The sequence below is a fragment of the Belonocnema kinseyi genome, chromosome 7 (assembly GCF_010883055.1).
Source record: "Belonocnema kinseyi isolate 2016_QV_RU_SX_M_011 chromosome 7, B_treatae_v1, whole genome shotgun sequence".
NCBI lineage: Eukaryota > Metazoa > Arthropoda > Insecta > Hymenoptera > Cynipidae > Belonocnema > Belonocnema kinseyi.
In genome coordinates this window covers 79,273,894-79,291,084 of record NC_046663.1, presented here as the reverse complement: position 1 = coordinate 79,291,084, position 17,191 = coordinate 79,273,894, and the positions used below count along the sequence as shown (strand labels likewise).

Sequence of the window (17,191 nt, the reverse complement as noted above, 5' to 3'; positions counted from 1 at the left end):
TTAATTGTTGAACGATAAAAGTGGACTACCAAATACCACCAAACGATTTTGGAGCGATTGGTGGAAACAAAATTCAAAATAGTAAAATTTTGGGGTGCTGGTCATTTTTTTCAAATTTCCGTATATTTTTCAATTTTGACCACCAAACGTGAAAAGTGGACTACCAAAGACCACCAATCGACCACCAAACGATTCCCTCAAGAAATTTTCAAAAATATTAAAAAGTGAGGTGCTAGCGTGAAGTTAGCACCCCAAATTTGAAAATTCGATAACTTTTTCAATTTTGACCACCAAACGTCAAAAGTGGGATACCAAACACCAACAAACGACCACCAAAAGATTCCATATGATAAAACTAGTTTTTTTCATAGTTGCTGTGCCCACTTCACGTCGATAAATTTACAAATGATTGTGAATTTATAGGTTATGGTAATTTTCCCAGATTAAGTGTATAAATTTTCCAGGTTGCGGAATTTTTTCCTTACATTTGACAATATTACAGGGCAGATTCAAAAATTTTTTTTTTGTTACTTTCGTTCAAAGTAAATATGAGAAGTTCGATGTAAAGGCAAGTTTAACGATTTTAAAATATTAAAAAAGAAATAAACATGATTATAATTGTCCAAGTTTATTGCAATGTTGAAAAGACGAATGCGGTAATATAACATAAAAACAGAGACAACAATGGAATAACTTGGACAAGCACGATTATGCCCTTCTTTTGTTTTCAACGAAACTAACAAGTGCTCGTTTGGAAAAACATATCTTTAATCGCGATTGCTGAAGATTTATGATGCAGAATTCTGAGGCTTGCTTATACCATTTCTGGCAGATCTAGAGTTCTCTCGGCGGGAGATTTAAAGTGCAATTTAAAATAAAATATTAATCAAAAACCATTGTTAACAATATAGGTCATTTTAATTCTTAAACGTGTCAAATTAATTTTTTTTAAACTAATTTAACAAGTAACATAACTGTCGTTCAACATAGCGTAGAACATTTTTTAGTTGAAACTATTTTATTTTCAATTAAAAAAATATATTTTCACTTCAATCTGCATTGAAAAAATATTTAAAAAGTGGACAATATATTTATTTTAAATATTTAATTCAGAAAAAAATTTTAATTAACTTGTAATTTTTTTCCATTTTCCAAATTCTTGAGACTTGTGATTTTACATAGTGTTGGAATTCTCTGCATGCGCAGTGGATAATTTCCATTTCTTTTTGATAATTTTACGTGTACATTCTGACATATTACATATCGTATTGGATTTTCAAAAACTGTTGCGATTTTACTATTTTGGGAAAATCCCTTATAATGCATATTCATAAAATTATTATTTAGTACAATACATTTTTTTGTTATTATCCCTGAAAAAAGAGTCCGGGATGTCCGTTATATTTTATAGTATCTCCAAATTCAGTTTTAAAATTTTTTCATTTTTGTGGAAAAAAGCCAGGGAAACTGTAAGTATCACATGCCCTTAAGCTATTTCAAAAGACTAGAATGTATTGAAAACAACGACAAGACTTTTACAGAATTTAAGGAGATTTCCAAAAGATGTCAAGAGATTACAAAAGTTTTAAAATAGTTTTTCAAATTATTTAATAAGATTTTAAGAGTTTGATGAAATTACCTAGTACAATTTTAGAAGAGATCTGAATTTTTTCAAATATTTTCTACGAATATAACAAATTTCAAGGAACTGAATCAGATTTTCAGACATTTTACTGGATTTTAAAGGGTTTCAAGCAATACTGTAAGATTTTGTGAGATTTGAAGGGATTTGATGTAAATAAGAACGATTTCCCTGGATTAAAGGGATTTCATGTGATGTGAATTATTTTCACGAATTTTCAAGGATATCAGGGAATTTTAACCCTTATTCGCCCAATTTGTCCGTTTTTGACCGTCAACTTTAAGCACGGACAACTTTGTTAACTATGCTGAAAAAAATCTGAAAATGTATTGGCGGGTATTTTCAAGTGTGCACTTTCAGAATCTTACCCGAAAATTTGGAGAAAAAAAACCAACCCTTGCCACCCTATATTTCAGTTTAAAAAAAGAAACGTGATTTTGTATGGTAATTTTATTTTTAAATTGGATCTTCGATGCGAAAGAGGTACGACCACCCCTAAAATAACATATTTACGAAAAACCGCTATTATACGGATTTTTCTTCAAATAAAAGAATAAAATAAAAATTTTAAATAAAAAAAAAGGTTCTTTGTAAACGTCTACGCCCACGCTCAACTTTGATTTATTTTAAGAACTAAATTTGTTTGCAATTTTTTGGTATTGAAAATAGTATTTTTGAAAAACTGCCGATTTTCACCCCTTTTGGACTATTTTATGGAGTGGTAACGAAATGTAACCTTAGATAACAAAAGAAAATAGGTTTTCTATTATTTGTCATACCTTTTCCCCCATTTTTTACCTGTTTTCAAAAGCTGAAATAACTTTTTTTCAGAACAATCCGTAAAACAGCAATTTTTCGTAAATGTTATTTTAGGGGTTGTCGTACAACACCTTAATGATGAAAAATGAATTTTCTGTGTATATAACTTTATTATTTGAACATTTTGAAACCGAGGTTTTGTGATTTCAGCTATTGTCAGGATCTCTTTCGCCTCGAAAATGCGATTAAAACCAAAATTACCGTGAAAAAACACGTTTATTTTTTTAAAATGGAAAATAGGGTGGGAAGGGGTGGTTTTTTTCGAAATTTTCGGGTCAGATTCTGAAAGAGCACACTTAAAAATACCCGCCAATACATTTTCAGATCTTTTCCAGCATAATTGACAAAGTTGTCCGAGCTTAAAGTTGAAGGACAAAAACGGACAAATTGGGCCAATAAGGTTTAAAGATTTTAAAAGACTTGCAAAGATTTAAAAGTATAGACCCACGGATTTTCAAAAATTTCCTAATATTTCATAAATTTCAAAAGATACGAAATGATTTTCACGGATTTTTAAGATTTCAAGGTTTTTCAAAGGTTTAAAAGTCTTTCAAGATATTTGATGAGATTTCAAAATAATTCACGGCATTTCAAAGGATTTCATGCGATACCGAAGTATTTTCACGAATTTTTAAGGATATCAGAGAATTTTTATGAAATGTCGGAGACTTGAAGGAATTTCAAAGATTTAAAAGGATTTAGAAAGAATTTGACGAATGGATTATTCCATGGGATTTGAAAGGATTTAAAGAAATTTCAGAAAATGTAACAGAATTTCACGAATATTGTAAAGAATATCAAGATTAAAAAAAGAAATCACGGAATTCGAAAATATTTTAAAGGTTGCATATGGATTTTAGTGATATTTCAAAGATTTAAAGAGGTTTCCAAATATTCTAAGTAATTCAAAGGATTTTAAAATATATATAGGAGTTTTGATGATTTCAAACGATTTTAAGAATTAAAAAAAATCAACAGAATTTCAAAGATTTGAATACATTGTAAAGGATTTTAAGATATTCGAATTGCAAGGGCTTTTGAAGATTTCAAGTGATTTTAACGATGTTCAAAGGTTTTGAAGAGTTTTATTAAGGGATTTTCAGGTATTTCAAAATAAGACACGTCATTTCAAAGAATTTTTTAAATGGATTCCATGTGGAAAGGAAGTATTTTCAAACTTTAAAGGATATTAGAGAATTATTATAATGAGATTTCGAATATTTGAAGAGACAAACGATTTTAAAATATTTTAAAGCAGTTTCACGAATTTTAAAGGAATATTATGGGATTTCAAGGGTTTCTACAGTTTTTCAAGACTTTTCACGAAATTGTTTATGACATCCATTGAATTCAAAAAGTTTCAAGTATTTTCACGCGATTTGATAAATTTTAAGCAGTTCACAACATTTTCAAAAGAATCCACACGATTTCAAAGGATTGCAAAGATTTGTAGAGATTCCACGAAATTTCATTAAAGGTAAAACCGGATTTCAAGAATGGCTTGACTTCTCGACCATTCATAGGACGCATTTAATATGAAATATTATATAATAAATAAAACAAATAATGATACAATATGCATAAAAGTATAAAAAGGAACTGAGCAAGGATTCATTTACCCCCCCCCCCCCCCCCCCCCCCCCCCCAACATCAAGACACAATGGCCAATACTGGAATAATTTGGAACTTTAACTGGACTATTATTCCAAGAACTGTAAGAGGAACTTTGGTAGATCCATTCACTTTTAAACTTAATTTCCACGATAAAGAAAAATTTCAAAAGTAAATGCTAAAGCTGTGTTTTGCAAGAACCCTAGGTTCGGTTTATTATTATATCTCGTTGGTAAAAAATTATTATACTTTTTACTAAAACTCATGAGAACAGTCTGCACAATAATTACATGTATTAATAGAAGAATTAAAAAGAATTTCACTTACTTGAATGCTTGGGGTGCATTCCCTCCTGTAAAGTTGAATGACATTGCATTCGGAGCCATTGCATTAGGAGCATTGAAATTGAATCCACTATTCGGTTGTGTTGGTGCAGGTGCTGGTTGCTGAGGCTGAAAAAAGAAAAGCAAATACGAAGGGTAAGAAAAGCAAATTTGAAGGGTATTTCCAAAATAATTCTTTGCTGAAAAATATTTTTTATTGCTTTGCAAATAAGTTTTTTCTCGATACTTTTTGAAAAAAATAAAAATATTTGTCAGTCACAAAATCTAAAAATAAAATTGAAAGCTTAAAAGGTTTGGAAAGATGTTGATAGCAAATGCATGTTAATCATTATCATTTTTTTTCAAATTAGTTGTATAATTTCATTAATATTTAAGAAAAATAATCTCATATTTACCATTTAAAATCTTCTTTTAAACATGAGTTAAAATTTTAGAAATTGCATTTTTATTTCGTTGCGCTCGCGTAGCGTAAATGGTAATGCTATATCTAAAATGAAAAGTTTTTGAATGCCTACTCACTCAAACTACAAAGTAAACTTTCCAATTAACTTTTTACAGCACATTTTTGTAATACCAAATCATATGAATTTTACAGTTCAAGATAACTATAATTAAAAGCCAATTATTTTTTAATTATTTTCAATCATACTAAAGTAATATTTAAAATCAAATGTCTAGGTTCGCCAAAAATATGTATGCTACGCTCACCGAATTTCGTTGAACCTAGCCGTGACACAAAAAAAAAATAACCAACAAATAATATTCATTATTATACAGTAAAGAAAACGAATGTTGAAGTTATAAAAAAAATCAATGAACATTCGAATTTTCTACAGATAGACAAGTTTGGAGAAAAGGTTATTAAAAAAAATACCAAAAAATTGAATTTTTGCAATTTAATACTGACGTTTTTCAAAATTTTTGTGTACAAAAATAAACAAATTAGTGGGAAATTTTTAAAAACATAAGTATGAAAAACAATATTAAATTGGTTACAAGACTTTGAGAAAATTAAAACATTTTAAATAAACACACGCTTTTTAAATTAGTTCTACCACGAAAACATTGGTGTGTTGAAATTCAAACTGAAAAAAATGGTCGGCCTCAGTGTACAGAGAAAACTTAATAATTATTATTAATTTTCGGCATATTATACAACATTTTTCGAATCGACACTATGTTAAAATTAAAACGATTTAACTAATTATTAATTCCATATTTTTACTGGAATTTCTCCTTTATATTTAGTGTTTAAAATCCAATTCAAAAGTAAATTCATTTTTATAACTCTTATTCTAATGTTTAGAGTTAAAAAATTATAATTGTGCTTTATTTTCTTTAAATTGAGAAATAAAAAAAAAAAAAAGAATATGACACAATCTACAGTATTAAAGCAATCACTTTCTGGTATCAGTTACCAAATTCGCTGAAGTAGAGGAAATTCCTCTGATAATTTCAGCCTTACAAAAGTGTGGCTAAAAACGTGAAAAATACAACAAAAAAGGCGAAATTTTTACTCTTTTTTTTATATAGGGTAGAATCACATTTTTGAGTACTCAAAAATTTCGTTCGAAGAAAAGTTTTTCGGCTTTTCGTACAAACTTGAACCTGACTTACGCTACTCGACTTTTAGCCACATAAATAATAATAAATTAAATCAAATAATGTAGTTTTTTTTTAGTTATCAAACTCTGAAAACGCGAGATCCTTAAAATATTATCAACGTACCATTCCACCGAAATTAAATCCTCCAGATGGTGCGGCAGGCGCCGCAGCTCCAAAACTAAACCCTGCATTGGAAGCGCCGGCTCCCGAAAAAGGCGTCTGACCTTGTGCAGGCTGTGCCGCTCCAAACAGCGGCGTCGATGCAGATGCACTTTGTCTAAACGCCGATGGCGCCTCCGGTTTTGGCGAATTAAACGAGAAGCTAGGCTGCGCTGGTGTAGCCTGTGTCGTCGTGCTAAACGTGTTTCCTCCGAAAGTACTTGCAGCCTGCGTTGTGCTCGAATTTGCTCCAAAGGCAAAGACTGGTGGTTTCTGTGCGATGGCCGTCGGAGCCGAATTTCCACCAGCAAAGTTAAAACCACCACTCGATGGTTGCGAAGATCCAAAAGAGAACAAATTTGTACTCGGTGCCAGATTGTCACCATCATTAGGTTTCGAGGCCGGAAAGGCATTAGAGGTTTGTGGAGAGCCAAAACCAGAAGAAGCATTGTTTCCGAAAAGAGGCGTCGAGTTTCCGAAAGGCGATGCCGTCGTCGAAGCTCCAAAAGATGGAGTTGCTGCTGGGAAAAGCGGGGCTTTGCTACCACTTCCAAAAACTGGAGTGCTTTTGTCCGTCGCTCCAAATGCCGGGGTTTTCGTTTCGGCGTCACCAAAGGCTGGCAGTTTATTCTCCTGTGCTCCAAAAAGTGATGTCTTCTTCTCCCCGGCTCCAAACGCTGGAGGCGCATTGGCTTCACTGGTTCCAAAGGGTGAGGCTGTAGCCGAGGATCCAAAAGTAGTAGTTGATGTTGCACTTGGGAAAGCTGGAGGCGGCTTCTTCTCTGTCGCGACAGTCGTTTCTGCAGGTTTTTTTCCGCCGAAAGAAAAGGTTGGCCCACCTGCAGATGGGACTCCGAAGCTGGGTAAGGTTGCGGGTTGTGATGATTTACTCTGATCCGAGAAGCTGAAGGTAGAATTACTAAAGGCTGGAAGACTTGTTGCTACGGTCGTCGTGGTCGCTGGTGAAGCTCTGTTTGCTGGAACGGTCGTGTTAGGTATGAACGAAAAGCTTGGTGGTGAGCTAATGGTTTGACTCGTTGTCACCGTTGAGGAAAAGGGAGAAGCTGTGGTCGAGGAAGAAACCGTCTGAATAGATGTTGGCGCTCCTCCAAAAGCAGTTTTCTTCGCTTGGGGTTCATCATCTGCAGGTCTCTTAGATTTGGGTGATCCAAACTTGAAACCAGGGGTGGACGCAGTCGTTGCTTGAATTGTTGCTGCAGGAGCGCTAGGAATTCCAAAGGAGAACTTTTCTACCTTCTCAGTCTTTTCAATTTTGTCACTACTTTCAGGTTTCTTCTCATCTGATTTCGGAATTCCAAAGGTGAACTTCGGCTTTTCCGTTTTGTTTGACTCCTTTTCTGCACTTGCTACCATATCAGAACTTTTGTTTAATTGGAAGCCAGCTGTGTTCTCGGTACTCTTCTGTCCGAAAGTAAATTCAGCAGGTTTTGCCGCTTCGATACTTTTGGCAGTCTTTGGAATTCCAAATGAAAATTGTTCGACATTAGTGAATGCGGCTTCAGATCCGAAGGTGAATCCACCTGCAGATTCAGTCGACTTTACATCGGCTTTATCGATGCCGAATTTAAAACCGCTATCTTTAGGTGGCACGCCAAAACTAAACTGAAGAGAGGATCCACTGGATGAAATCGACTTCTGAGTTCCTGGCTTCGCAGTAGTGCAAGCAACGCACTCTGTGGCCTCACTTTTGTTTGAGATTAAACAAGAATCGCAGTTCCAGGCACCAATAGGTTTCTTGAATTTGTCTCCAAATCCCTGCAAAGATCCTTGTGTATTTTCTTCTGGCTTCTTAAGACTGGCGTTGCTGGTTCCTGGTTTAACAGCTTTACAACAGGGACAAATAGTTGCTGTTTCTGCGTTTCGAACCATACAGCAAGGACATTCCCAGGTACTTTGTGCTGGCTTAAAACCCTCTATGGATTTGTTGTTGAACTTCAAAGTATTCTCTTTGCTGGCTTCTTTTTTGGGACCAGCTTTGGACGAAGGTTTAGCAGCATTGCAACAGGGACAGGTCATGATGTTTCCGTTGTTTCTTACCATACAACCAGGACATTCCCACGAATCACCGGCGGGTTTGAACTTCTTCAGAAGGTCTGAATCATGCCCAGAGTTAGTAAGTTTAGCTACAGGTCTTGGAGTAGTGCACGAAACGCATTTTTCTTCCGATTGCTTATTTCTGACCATACATGCGCTACACTCCCACTGGTCGGTGGAAAGTTTGAATTGGGAACCGAAACAATCATTCTCGATGGGTTTAAGTTGGATAGTGTTGGCGCCAAAAACACGAGGTGGTTCCTTAGCTTTGAGACCGGGCTTGGAAGATTTGCACGAAGTGCAATGCGTAGTGCTGTCATTTCTTATTAAACATTCGCTACATTCCCAGCTCTCGTTATGGTTTTGTAATGAATTTAGAACCTCAACATCTATCGTCGATTCAGATGATTTTTCTTTATTCTCTGGAGTCGAGTTCCTTTCATGTTCACCTTCCTTCGCCTTCTTGCGGAGTTCGCTCAAAAAGTCATTAACGCTGCCTGACTTCAGTTCACTAGCGACACCTAACACGGTCGGTTCATTAACTTTCGGTTTAGGTTTCGCTTTTTCTTTCAGTTTGGGAGCAGTTGAGCCAGACCACATGAAGTTTGGTGCGGATGTGTTACTAAGGATAGATTCATCTGAATCGAGAATGACGGTTTCTGCAGTGCTCAAATCGTAAGAACTGCCTTTCGCAGCTTCTTCAACGGCATTGAGCGGATTGCTGAATGTAAAGTCATTAATGGATTTGAGGGATTTCGTGGTGTCGGTCACTCTGATGGGACTAGCGAATTTAAAGGAATTTTCTTTATCAGTGCTTCTGTCGGCTGATTTCGTGTATTCAGGTAAAGCAATTTCGAATCTAGGTAGAGTTGAAATGGGCAATGGTATCGTGGGGAGATTTACAGGTTCCAGCGTCTCATCGTCGAGGGTATTCCTTTTAGATTTAGCTCGGAGTTTTCCACGGAACTTGGGATCATCATCCGCGGCAGTCCTGCAAAATAAAATAAAATTGTAGAATCCAGTTAAACAATAAGGGGTAACTCTTTCTTTATGATCGTAATTAATACAGGGTGTCCACTAAAATCGTGGAAAAAATCCCTGACAATTCCAGGGTTTTTTTACCAGGTATCTTAAATTTTTTCCAGGTAAATTTTTTCATAGTATGGAGCCATTAAAATATTTTGCATTTGTTAAAACAATCAACTTGGAAACAAAGATTCAAACGAAATTAAAAAGGCCTATTATGATATTTGCGAATTATATCTGTAAATACAATATAAATTACCCGTAAACAAGACTAAGTTTGAAAAATGAGTAAAAAAAATAATGCAGCTACACAAGTACAATATAAAAATTATCTTTCTTCAAAGTTTGGTGTCCAAAGAAACAAAAAGGAACGTAACGAAAGTTTCTTTTCTATATTAAATATAATTATTACGTAAGTTTGACAATATGTTTTCATAGACTCGTTAAATTTGGATACTTTTTTTTTAAACTGAGCTTGGTTTTCAGTAAAATTATTTTTAATTTATCGGCATAACTCCAAAATATCCAAAAATGCCCCTCAATTTCGTTTCAATCCCTGCTCATAATATGTATACAGTTTCGCGAATTTATTATGTTTTTTTTTCATAGTTTCTAAGGGTTCAATTCATGTTTTATTTATAAAACTTTCAAAAATTATATCACAAGATATTCTTAATTTTATTAACACCGTCGATTAATTAATCAATTGAATAATACTAAAACATTATTAATAATTTCTTTAATTTGTCCCCAAAAACCATGAATTTGATAATAATTCAAACAAATTATTGTATCTTCTAATACTTAAAACGCAGGGCATATTTCGTAAAAATTGATACTAGTACTATATTAAATTCTATGTGAACTGTTTCAAAGTCCTAACTTTTTAAGTGAAAACAAGATGAATTTTTAGCCAAATAGTTTAATTTTCAACCAGATCAATTTCCTACTAAAAAATACTATTTTTCAACAAAATCCATGAATTCTTAATCAAAGAGTAAAATTTTCAAATAAAAAATATTAATTTTCATGCAAATAGAACTAAAAAAGGAGCAGCTCTGAATAAAAAATGGAATAAATAATTTTTCAATTAAAAAAAAATTAATTTGAACAAAAAATTTACAACCAAAGTGACGAATTTTCAATTAAAATGATGAATCATCAACTGAAATAGATTAATTTCAAATAAAAAAGATGATTTTTTAACAACAAAGTTTCACTTTTAACCAAGTAGTTTTACTTTCAAACAAAAATGACGAATATTTAACTGAAATACTTGAATTTTCAACCGATAACTTTAATTTTCTACAAAAATACTATTTTACAGCAAAATAAATAAACTCTCACTCAAAAATATGTGTTCAACAATAACAAAAAGAAGAATAATTTTCAACCAAATATTTGAATCTTGATCTAAAAAAATGAGTTTAACGCATGAATTTTTAATTTCAATGATAAATCTTCAACGAGAATAGATGAATTTTAAAACAAAAAATAATAAATTTACAACTGAAATGATGAATCTTTAACTGTAATAATTTACTATAAACTACAAAAAAAATCATTTTAAACAAAAAAATACGATTCTTCAAATAAAAAATATAATTTTTTAGTCAAAAGTGAATGGTTACATTTTTATTTTAAAAAAATCATGTTCAATCAAAAAGATGATTTTTTAACTAAAATAATGGAAATTTCAACTGAAATAGTTATACTTTTAGGTGAAGAAAAAAAATTAATTATAAACAAAACGAAAATCAACAAAATAGATAAATTTTTAACTGGAACAGTTAAATTTTCAGCAAAAAAATTAATTATCTGCCAAAGAAAAAACGATTTTTTCATAAAATAGCTCATTTTTCATGAAAGAGATGAATTTTCAAATAAAATTATAGATCTTTAACCAAAAAGTACATAATTAAATTTTCATTTCAAAAAAGAAGAAATATGAACGAAAAATTTAGTAGTTGACTTTTTAACAAAAAAAAAAATATTATTTTTTTTGTATCAAACAGTTAAATTCAACAAGAAAAAACTACTTTTCAACTAAAAACTATACGATTTTATATTGAAATTTAAACAAATGAGCACCCTTTTATAAACACTATAGGGTGGGCCGAATTTTTTTTTTTAATTTTGTTTGTGGCTAGCAAAAATCTTTTTCTACATATAAAAATGACTTCATACTTTTTTTTCTTCAAATTTTCAAAGCGATATAGTTAGCAGAAACTTTAAAAATAGTGATTTTACGATATATTTCAATGTTTGGTCACCATTTCGTCATTGAACTGGTTTTTACTGTTTGAATTCATTTCTTTTGATGTAACAAATGATTTTCAGAAAACTTGTAGTATAAAAAAAATCTAGTGATGAATGCAGTTACGCAGAACAAAATTTTTTATATGCAAATCGAAGTTTCAAAGATAATAAAAAATGGTAAAAAACAGTAATTAGTTTTTTTATCCAGTTTAGGGGTCTTTTAAGTCCTAAAAATATGTTTAAGTTTAGAAGGAAAAGTTAAAATAGCTATATATGTGATTTTGGCGTATCATTAAATAAAATAATATTTTTCCATCTTTAAAAAATTTTCGTGTCGCAAGTAATTTCGACCATGGTTCGCAAAAATCTTTTTCTACATATTAAAATGAGTCCCCATGATTATTTCGGATTTTTAAAACGGTATCTTCAGTTAGCAGAAACTTTTTCAAGTTTTAAACTTTGAATGCAGTGTTTTTTTCGATATAAATTTCAAATTTGGGTCACCATTTCTTAATTGAATCAGTTTTTAGTCCACGAATTCATTTATTTTGACATTACAAAAGATTTAAACAAATTTTTATTGTAAAGGCAAATTCTGGAGATGAATGTAGTTACGTCGAATATAATTTTTATTTCAAAATCAAAGTTTCGAAGATAATCAAAAATGGTACAAATGAATACATTTTTTATTATCCTTTTCAGGGGTCTTTTAGTACCTACAAATACATATAAGTTTCTAAGGAAAAGTTCTGCATCACTCTGAAAGTAAGCAAAAAGCTGCAAAATTTGAGTAAAATTTAAATAATCTACAAAATAATATGAAATAACAAAACAGTAGCTAACGAGATGAACTTTTTTTGGAAACTTCGATATTGCAATAAAAAACTATACTCTACGTAACTACATTCATCACCAGAATTTTGTTTTGAAATACAATTTTTTGAAAATTTTGTTACATCAAAATAAATTAATTCGTGCAGTAAAAACTATTTCGATAAAGAAATGGTCACCAAATATTGAAATATATGGAGCGAAAAATCACTGTTTTCGAAGTTTCAAACTTCAAAAAAAATTTGCTAACTGAAGATATCGTTTTAAAAATCTGAAAAAATCATAAACACTCATTTTGATATGTGGAAAAAGATTTTTGCTAGTCATAATCAAAATTTTAGCTTTTTTCGGACCTCCCTAGTAGACACCCTGTTAATATTTTTAGAGTATTTATATTGTGCATGGTAGAAGAAACAAATATTACCTGAGACGATATTCAGAAGGCGTTGTTAATAGAGGTCCGGTCTGTGCAGAAACAATTTGCCTCGCAGCAAGTGTCGTGTCTTGTAATCTCTGTCGTCTTCTTATCTTCAACAAATCTGGTACTGTCGGCACAGTGAGTTCTCGCGTCATGTGGCGTAAACCAACTTTCGGCGATGCACAGTTTTGTTCTTCCCTTGTCCGTTTTCTGCCAGTTGCATTCATCAAGTTTGTCGTGTTCTTAATTGGAATTTTCTTGGCATCCAAAATGGGAGAAGAGAAATGTTCAAGAGCCTCCAATATTCTCTTTGCGGTTTGACTTATTCCGGAAGAATCAATGTCCACGGTGTTGGTAGGTTTCACTTGAACGTTTGTTCTTCTAGGAACTTTGAGCTTGTACTGAAAAATAAATCAATATATAATTCAAGGTAAAACTTTAGGTTCTCATCTTTTTTTTTAAATGCTGTGATCAAAAATGTACCTCGCTGTTTGAATTGAAAAGAGAGCGACTACGCTTGTAAAGACCAGCGGCATTCGCTCCTCCGAATGTTACATTGCCGGAGTAAAATGGAGATGAGAGGGATGGCGAACGTTCCAGTGTGTTGCTCATGATTGAGGAATTAAAACTGGGTCTACGGCTGCTGAGGGAATCTCTAGTACTCGTGTCTAAGAAGAGAGATCTTGGTGATTGCAAGTGATTTGCTAGAAAGTAAGAAAGCCAGAATTAAAAACAACATTTATTAAAAGGAACTTAGAATAAATGTATGAATAAAGTTTAAAGTTGCACTTACTGTAGTTCATTTTATCATCGATAAACCTTTTTTTATTCGCAAATGATGAGGCAAAGCTTGTGTTTGATGGAGCTTCTTGCCTGTTGTTTTGTGGAATAAGAGAACTACACCCACTAGTACTTTCGCTAGATTCAGAATTATCATCCGCTCCGTTGGTAACTCCATTGTCTTGAGTTGATGGGATCACTGAGTTCAGATTTGATCTTTGTGAAGAAACACCTCTGGCATCGCTTTGAATGGCTGGTGTTGAAGATACCAAGCGACAAGCACCGCTGGGCCCAGCTGCCAATGGCTCAAGGAAATCCTCGTTCTGTAATTAAAAGAATGAAAATATTTAATAAGGATATTTCATTTAGGAAGGAGGTTATCAAATATTGTGTTAAACCTACTGTTTCATCGTAGTTAATGAATTGCTCTTTGGAGCCATCTACTTTGTTGAGAGAAGATTTGTTTCTCAGTTGAATGTTGAAAGTTCCCGGTGGATGGACCACATCCATTCGTATACGTGGTCGCTTTGCTGCTGGAGCTTCTTGCACTTCCTCCGCGAATCCCTCGTACTCGGCATTTTCAGAGTCGTTTAACATCTCTCCGTTATTTTCTGAATTGTTAAACCATTTGCTAATCCACGATCGTTGTGGCATGAGGTCTGTTACCTTTGTCGCGACTTTCTTAACGAATGACTGAAAGAAAATGTTCAAATCAGTGAAGTTATACACATTAATAAGACTTCGTTTTGAAAATATTCAATCAAATAAGTTGAGAGGTACAGGGACCACGGTTTACAACTTTGTGGAGTACGGAAAAGCTATTTTTTTAGGGGAAAGGGAAAATAGGATATTTTAAAAATCTATTTGCTACTAATATTCTGGACTATGAAATTCCACACTTTCCAGGATGCAAAGAATCATGAATTTTTCATTTTTTTAAGCTGTATTTATATTTCATTCGATTATTCTATATTTATAAATGCCTTTTCGAAATTTTCTATATACTAACGTACAGCCAGAAATATGAATTTCAACTATTTACTTAAACGTGCCAAATTTATCCTTAATCACAGACTGAAGTAATAAACATGAATCAAAACTACATTGAATATTATAAGTATGACACCACCTGTTTATCGACAATTGCTAAGTTCTTTCAATGTTAAATATACGAGAGTTAACCTTTTTTATCTTGAATAGGTTGAAAGCTATCGTAACTCTCTATCAAATGAGTCAGGATAAGGTTATTTTGAAAATCTTTAGAGCAGATATTGCTTATATTTAAGAAGCAATGCAGATGTCAATGTTATCTTAAAATTAAAAATATATATATTATAAGTATTTTTGAATGTCCTTCATATCATTTTAAAGATAAATTTCTATACATTCACACCAATTTATCATCATTCTTGTGAAAATTGCTTGCATTGTGTAACATATTTAATGTTCAAGCAAAAATGTTGGAAAAACTTAAAAAAGATTTCTGCTGAAAGAAAGAAATATATATTCATTTTGTTTTTTATTCTTAATTTTCTAAGTGACATTCATTCGATTTTTCCTAGCTTTTTTGTATCTACTTTGTAAAATCTCTATTATATTAGATTTTATTTCAATGTTAAGAAAGACAGTATATATGTGCACGGAAAAAGCCAGCTAATTGTATCGAAATTTCGGTCCAAATATTATCTTTCCCAGGCCTCGCTAATCGAACCGAATAAATCCGGATATTCGTACCAAAATTTCGATACACGTAGCTACGTCTTAAAGAAAACATTAAAATTTATGCGACATCTTTTTTAAAAAATTATAAGATACCTTCATCCTGGTTCAATTTACAGTTAATTCTAATAGCTTTCAAATTATGAGAGAACAAATTTTAACTCTCATAGTTAACTTTAAAAGAATTAAACCAATCATTGAAAAAATTCGAAAGTGGCATATATGATACGCGAAGCAATCAGATTTCTATGCCTCTAATAATCGATTAAAAAATAAAAAAGAAGTTAAGTATAGAAGAAGTAGATTATGCGATTGAAGTAAAAATTCCCGACCCTAAATAAAACTTCTCAAATTTGGCCGAACCGTTAGACATAATGACATTAAAAAATATATATCTTAAAAACGTAACGGAATATCTAAAGAAAAAGCAACAATACAATAATAATGTATTGCATATTTAAGTATTTAAATAAATAGGATTTTTATTGAATTAAGAAATTAATTTTAGTTTAATTATAAAGCTTTTGAATTATTAAAAAATGTATTGCTGTGCAAATAAAACTAAAAAACGGGCTATTTGTACCAATATTTCTGTAAAATTGGGCTATATTTACGAAAATGTACGTGTAGCCACTTCCAAATATAATTCTTAACTTCAAAATGCAACTTTAATTGGCATTTTTCACTATCTTGAATGTTAAATCCTGCAAACAAATAATATTCTCAAAATTAAACAAACTCTAAATTAAATGTCTGCATAAATCGTTTTCGATTTTACAAGTGGCATAAAGGTCACAGCCTAATTGCGCAATGAATCAATAAATTCGTGTGGTAATACTTTATTGAACGAATAGAAAAATTCGTAGAACATTCTAGAAAGCTATTTAATCTCTTTCAATGGACAGGGGCCATTCATGTTGAAAATTATATCTGAACCAGTCACCTAGTTATTGATCATGAACTATTTCCATAATAAATTAATAAACACTTACACGGCAGAGGAACAAATGACCACAATTAAAATAATAATAGATTATAATATTGAATTTGTACAATATTGTCAATTACACGATCATCTTTAATTTAAAGAGCTGTAAAAAATTGCAAAATTTTTCCGATATTTCAAGGGGGCCAGTTTTCACGAGAGCCTATTTCTTAATAAACGTTGAAAAATACAAATGTATATACATATATATCTTTCAAATTATTATCAAAATTTGATTTGCAACAAAAATTTCTCAAAAATGTGCAAACTGACATGAGCATTGTGAACGCCCCTCTCCCTCTCTGGACGTTTTAATGAACTGCGACAATTTTTTGTAGCCTGCAGAGACGCAATCATAACGAAATTTAATCAATTTTAGAATTATTCACACGAAAAAACTTGCAGGAGAATCGTCTTCGAAGTTGTTCAAGATGATTTTGACTCAAGGTTATCATGTCTCAAAAGCGAGAAAGTATGGCCACGCTCCGCGCCAAGATTGAGGTTATCGAATCACACGCGCAAGTTATTCAACGCGTGTACAATGACAAATAGACCAGTTTCTCCGCAAATCGTCATGATAGATAAGAATAAGAACGACATCAAAGGATTTGATAGTCGCTGGGATTAACGTGCGGAATGATTTGAATCAACGAAATACGCAAAATTATCATTTGGCGAAAAACAGGTTCGGTCCAGGTCGGGGGAATAAAGGCAGAGAGACGAATGCCAATCATACAGTACTCACGTTGTTTGAATCGTAGGGCTTCGCTCCGTGTGACCGTCTTCCGGAAAGATTGTTACTTCCCTTGGCCATGATTACACCACTCACTTGTTCCTAATTAACACGCGGTAATTGATTTAGACGTAATTTCATTCCAAATTGTCACTGCTTTACCAGCGCGCGACTTGATCGAGGCCACGAGAGAAAATATGGCCGC

The 17,191-nt window shown here is 32.4% G+C and overlaps 1 protein-coding gene across 2 annotated transcripts in view; it reads right to left on the bottom strand.

Annotated features, from left to right (window-relative positions):
- LOC117177544 (nuclear pore complex protein Nup153) overlaps positions 1-17,191 on the bottom strand; it is a 21,222-nt gene extending 4,031 nt beyond the window's left edge. For both annotated transcript variants that reach the window (XR_004467706.1, XM_033368336.1), the window contains exons 1-7: positions 16,999-17,191; positions 13,952-14,242; positions 13,563-13,872; positions 13,253-13,473; positions 12,776-13,170; positions 6,145-9,226; positions 4,400-4,524 (exon numbers count right to left, since the gene is read on the bottom strand). Coding sequence is in view for 1 of the 2 variants with exons in the window: in XM_033368336.1 (XP_033224227.1) it covers positions 4,400-4,524; positions 6,145-9,226; positions 12,776-13,170; positions 13,253-13,473; positions 13,563-13,872; positions 13,952-14,242; positions 16,999-17,067 (4,493 nt within the window). In the remaining variant the exon portion in view is untranslated. The remainder of the gene's footprint in view (positions 1-4,399; positions 4,525-6,144; positions 9,227-12,775; positions 13,171-13,252; positions 13,474-13,562; positions 13,873-13,951; positions 14,243-16,998) is intronic.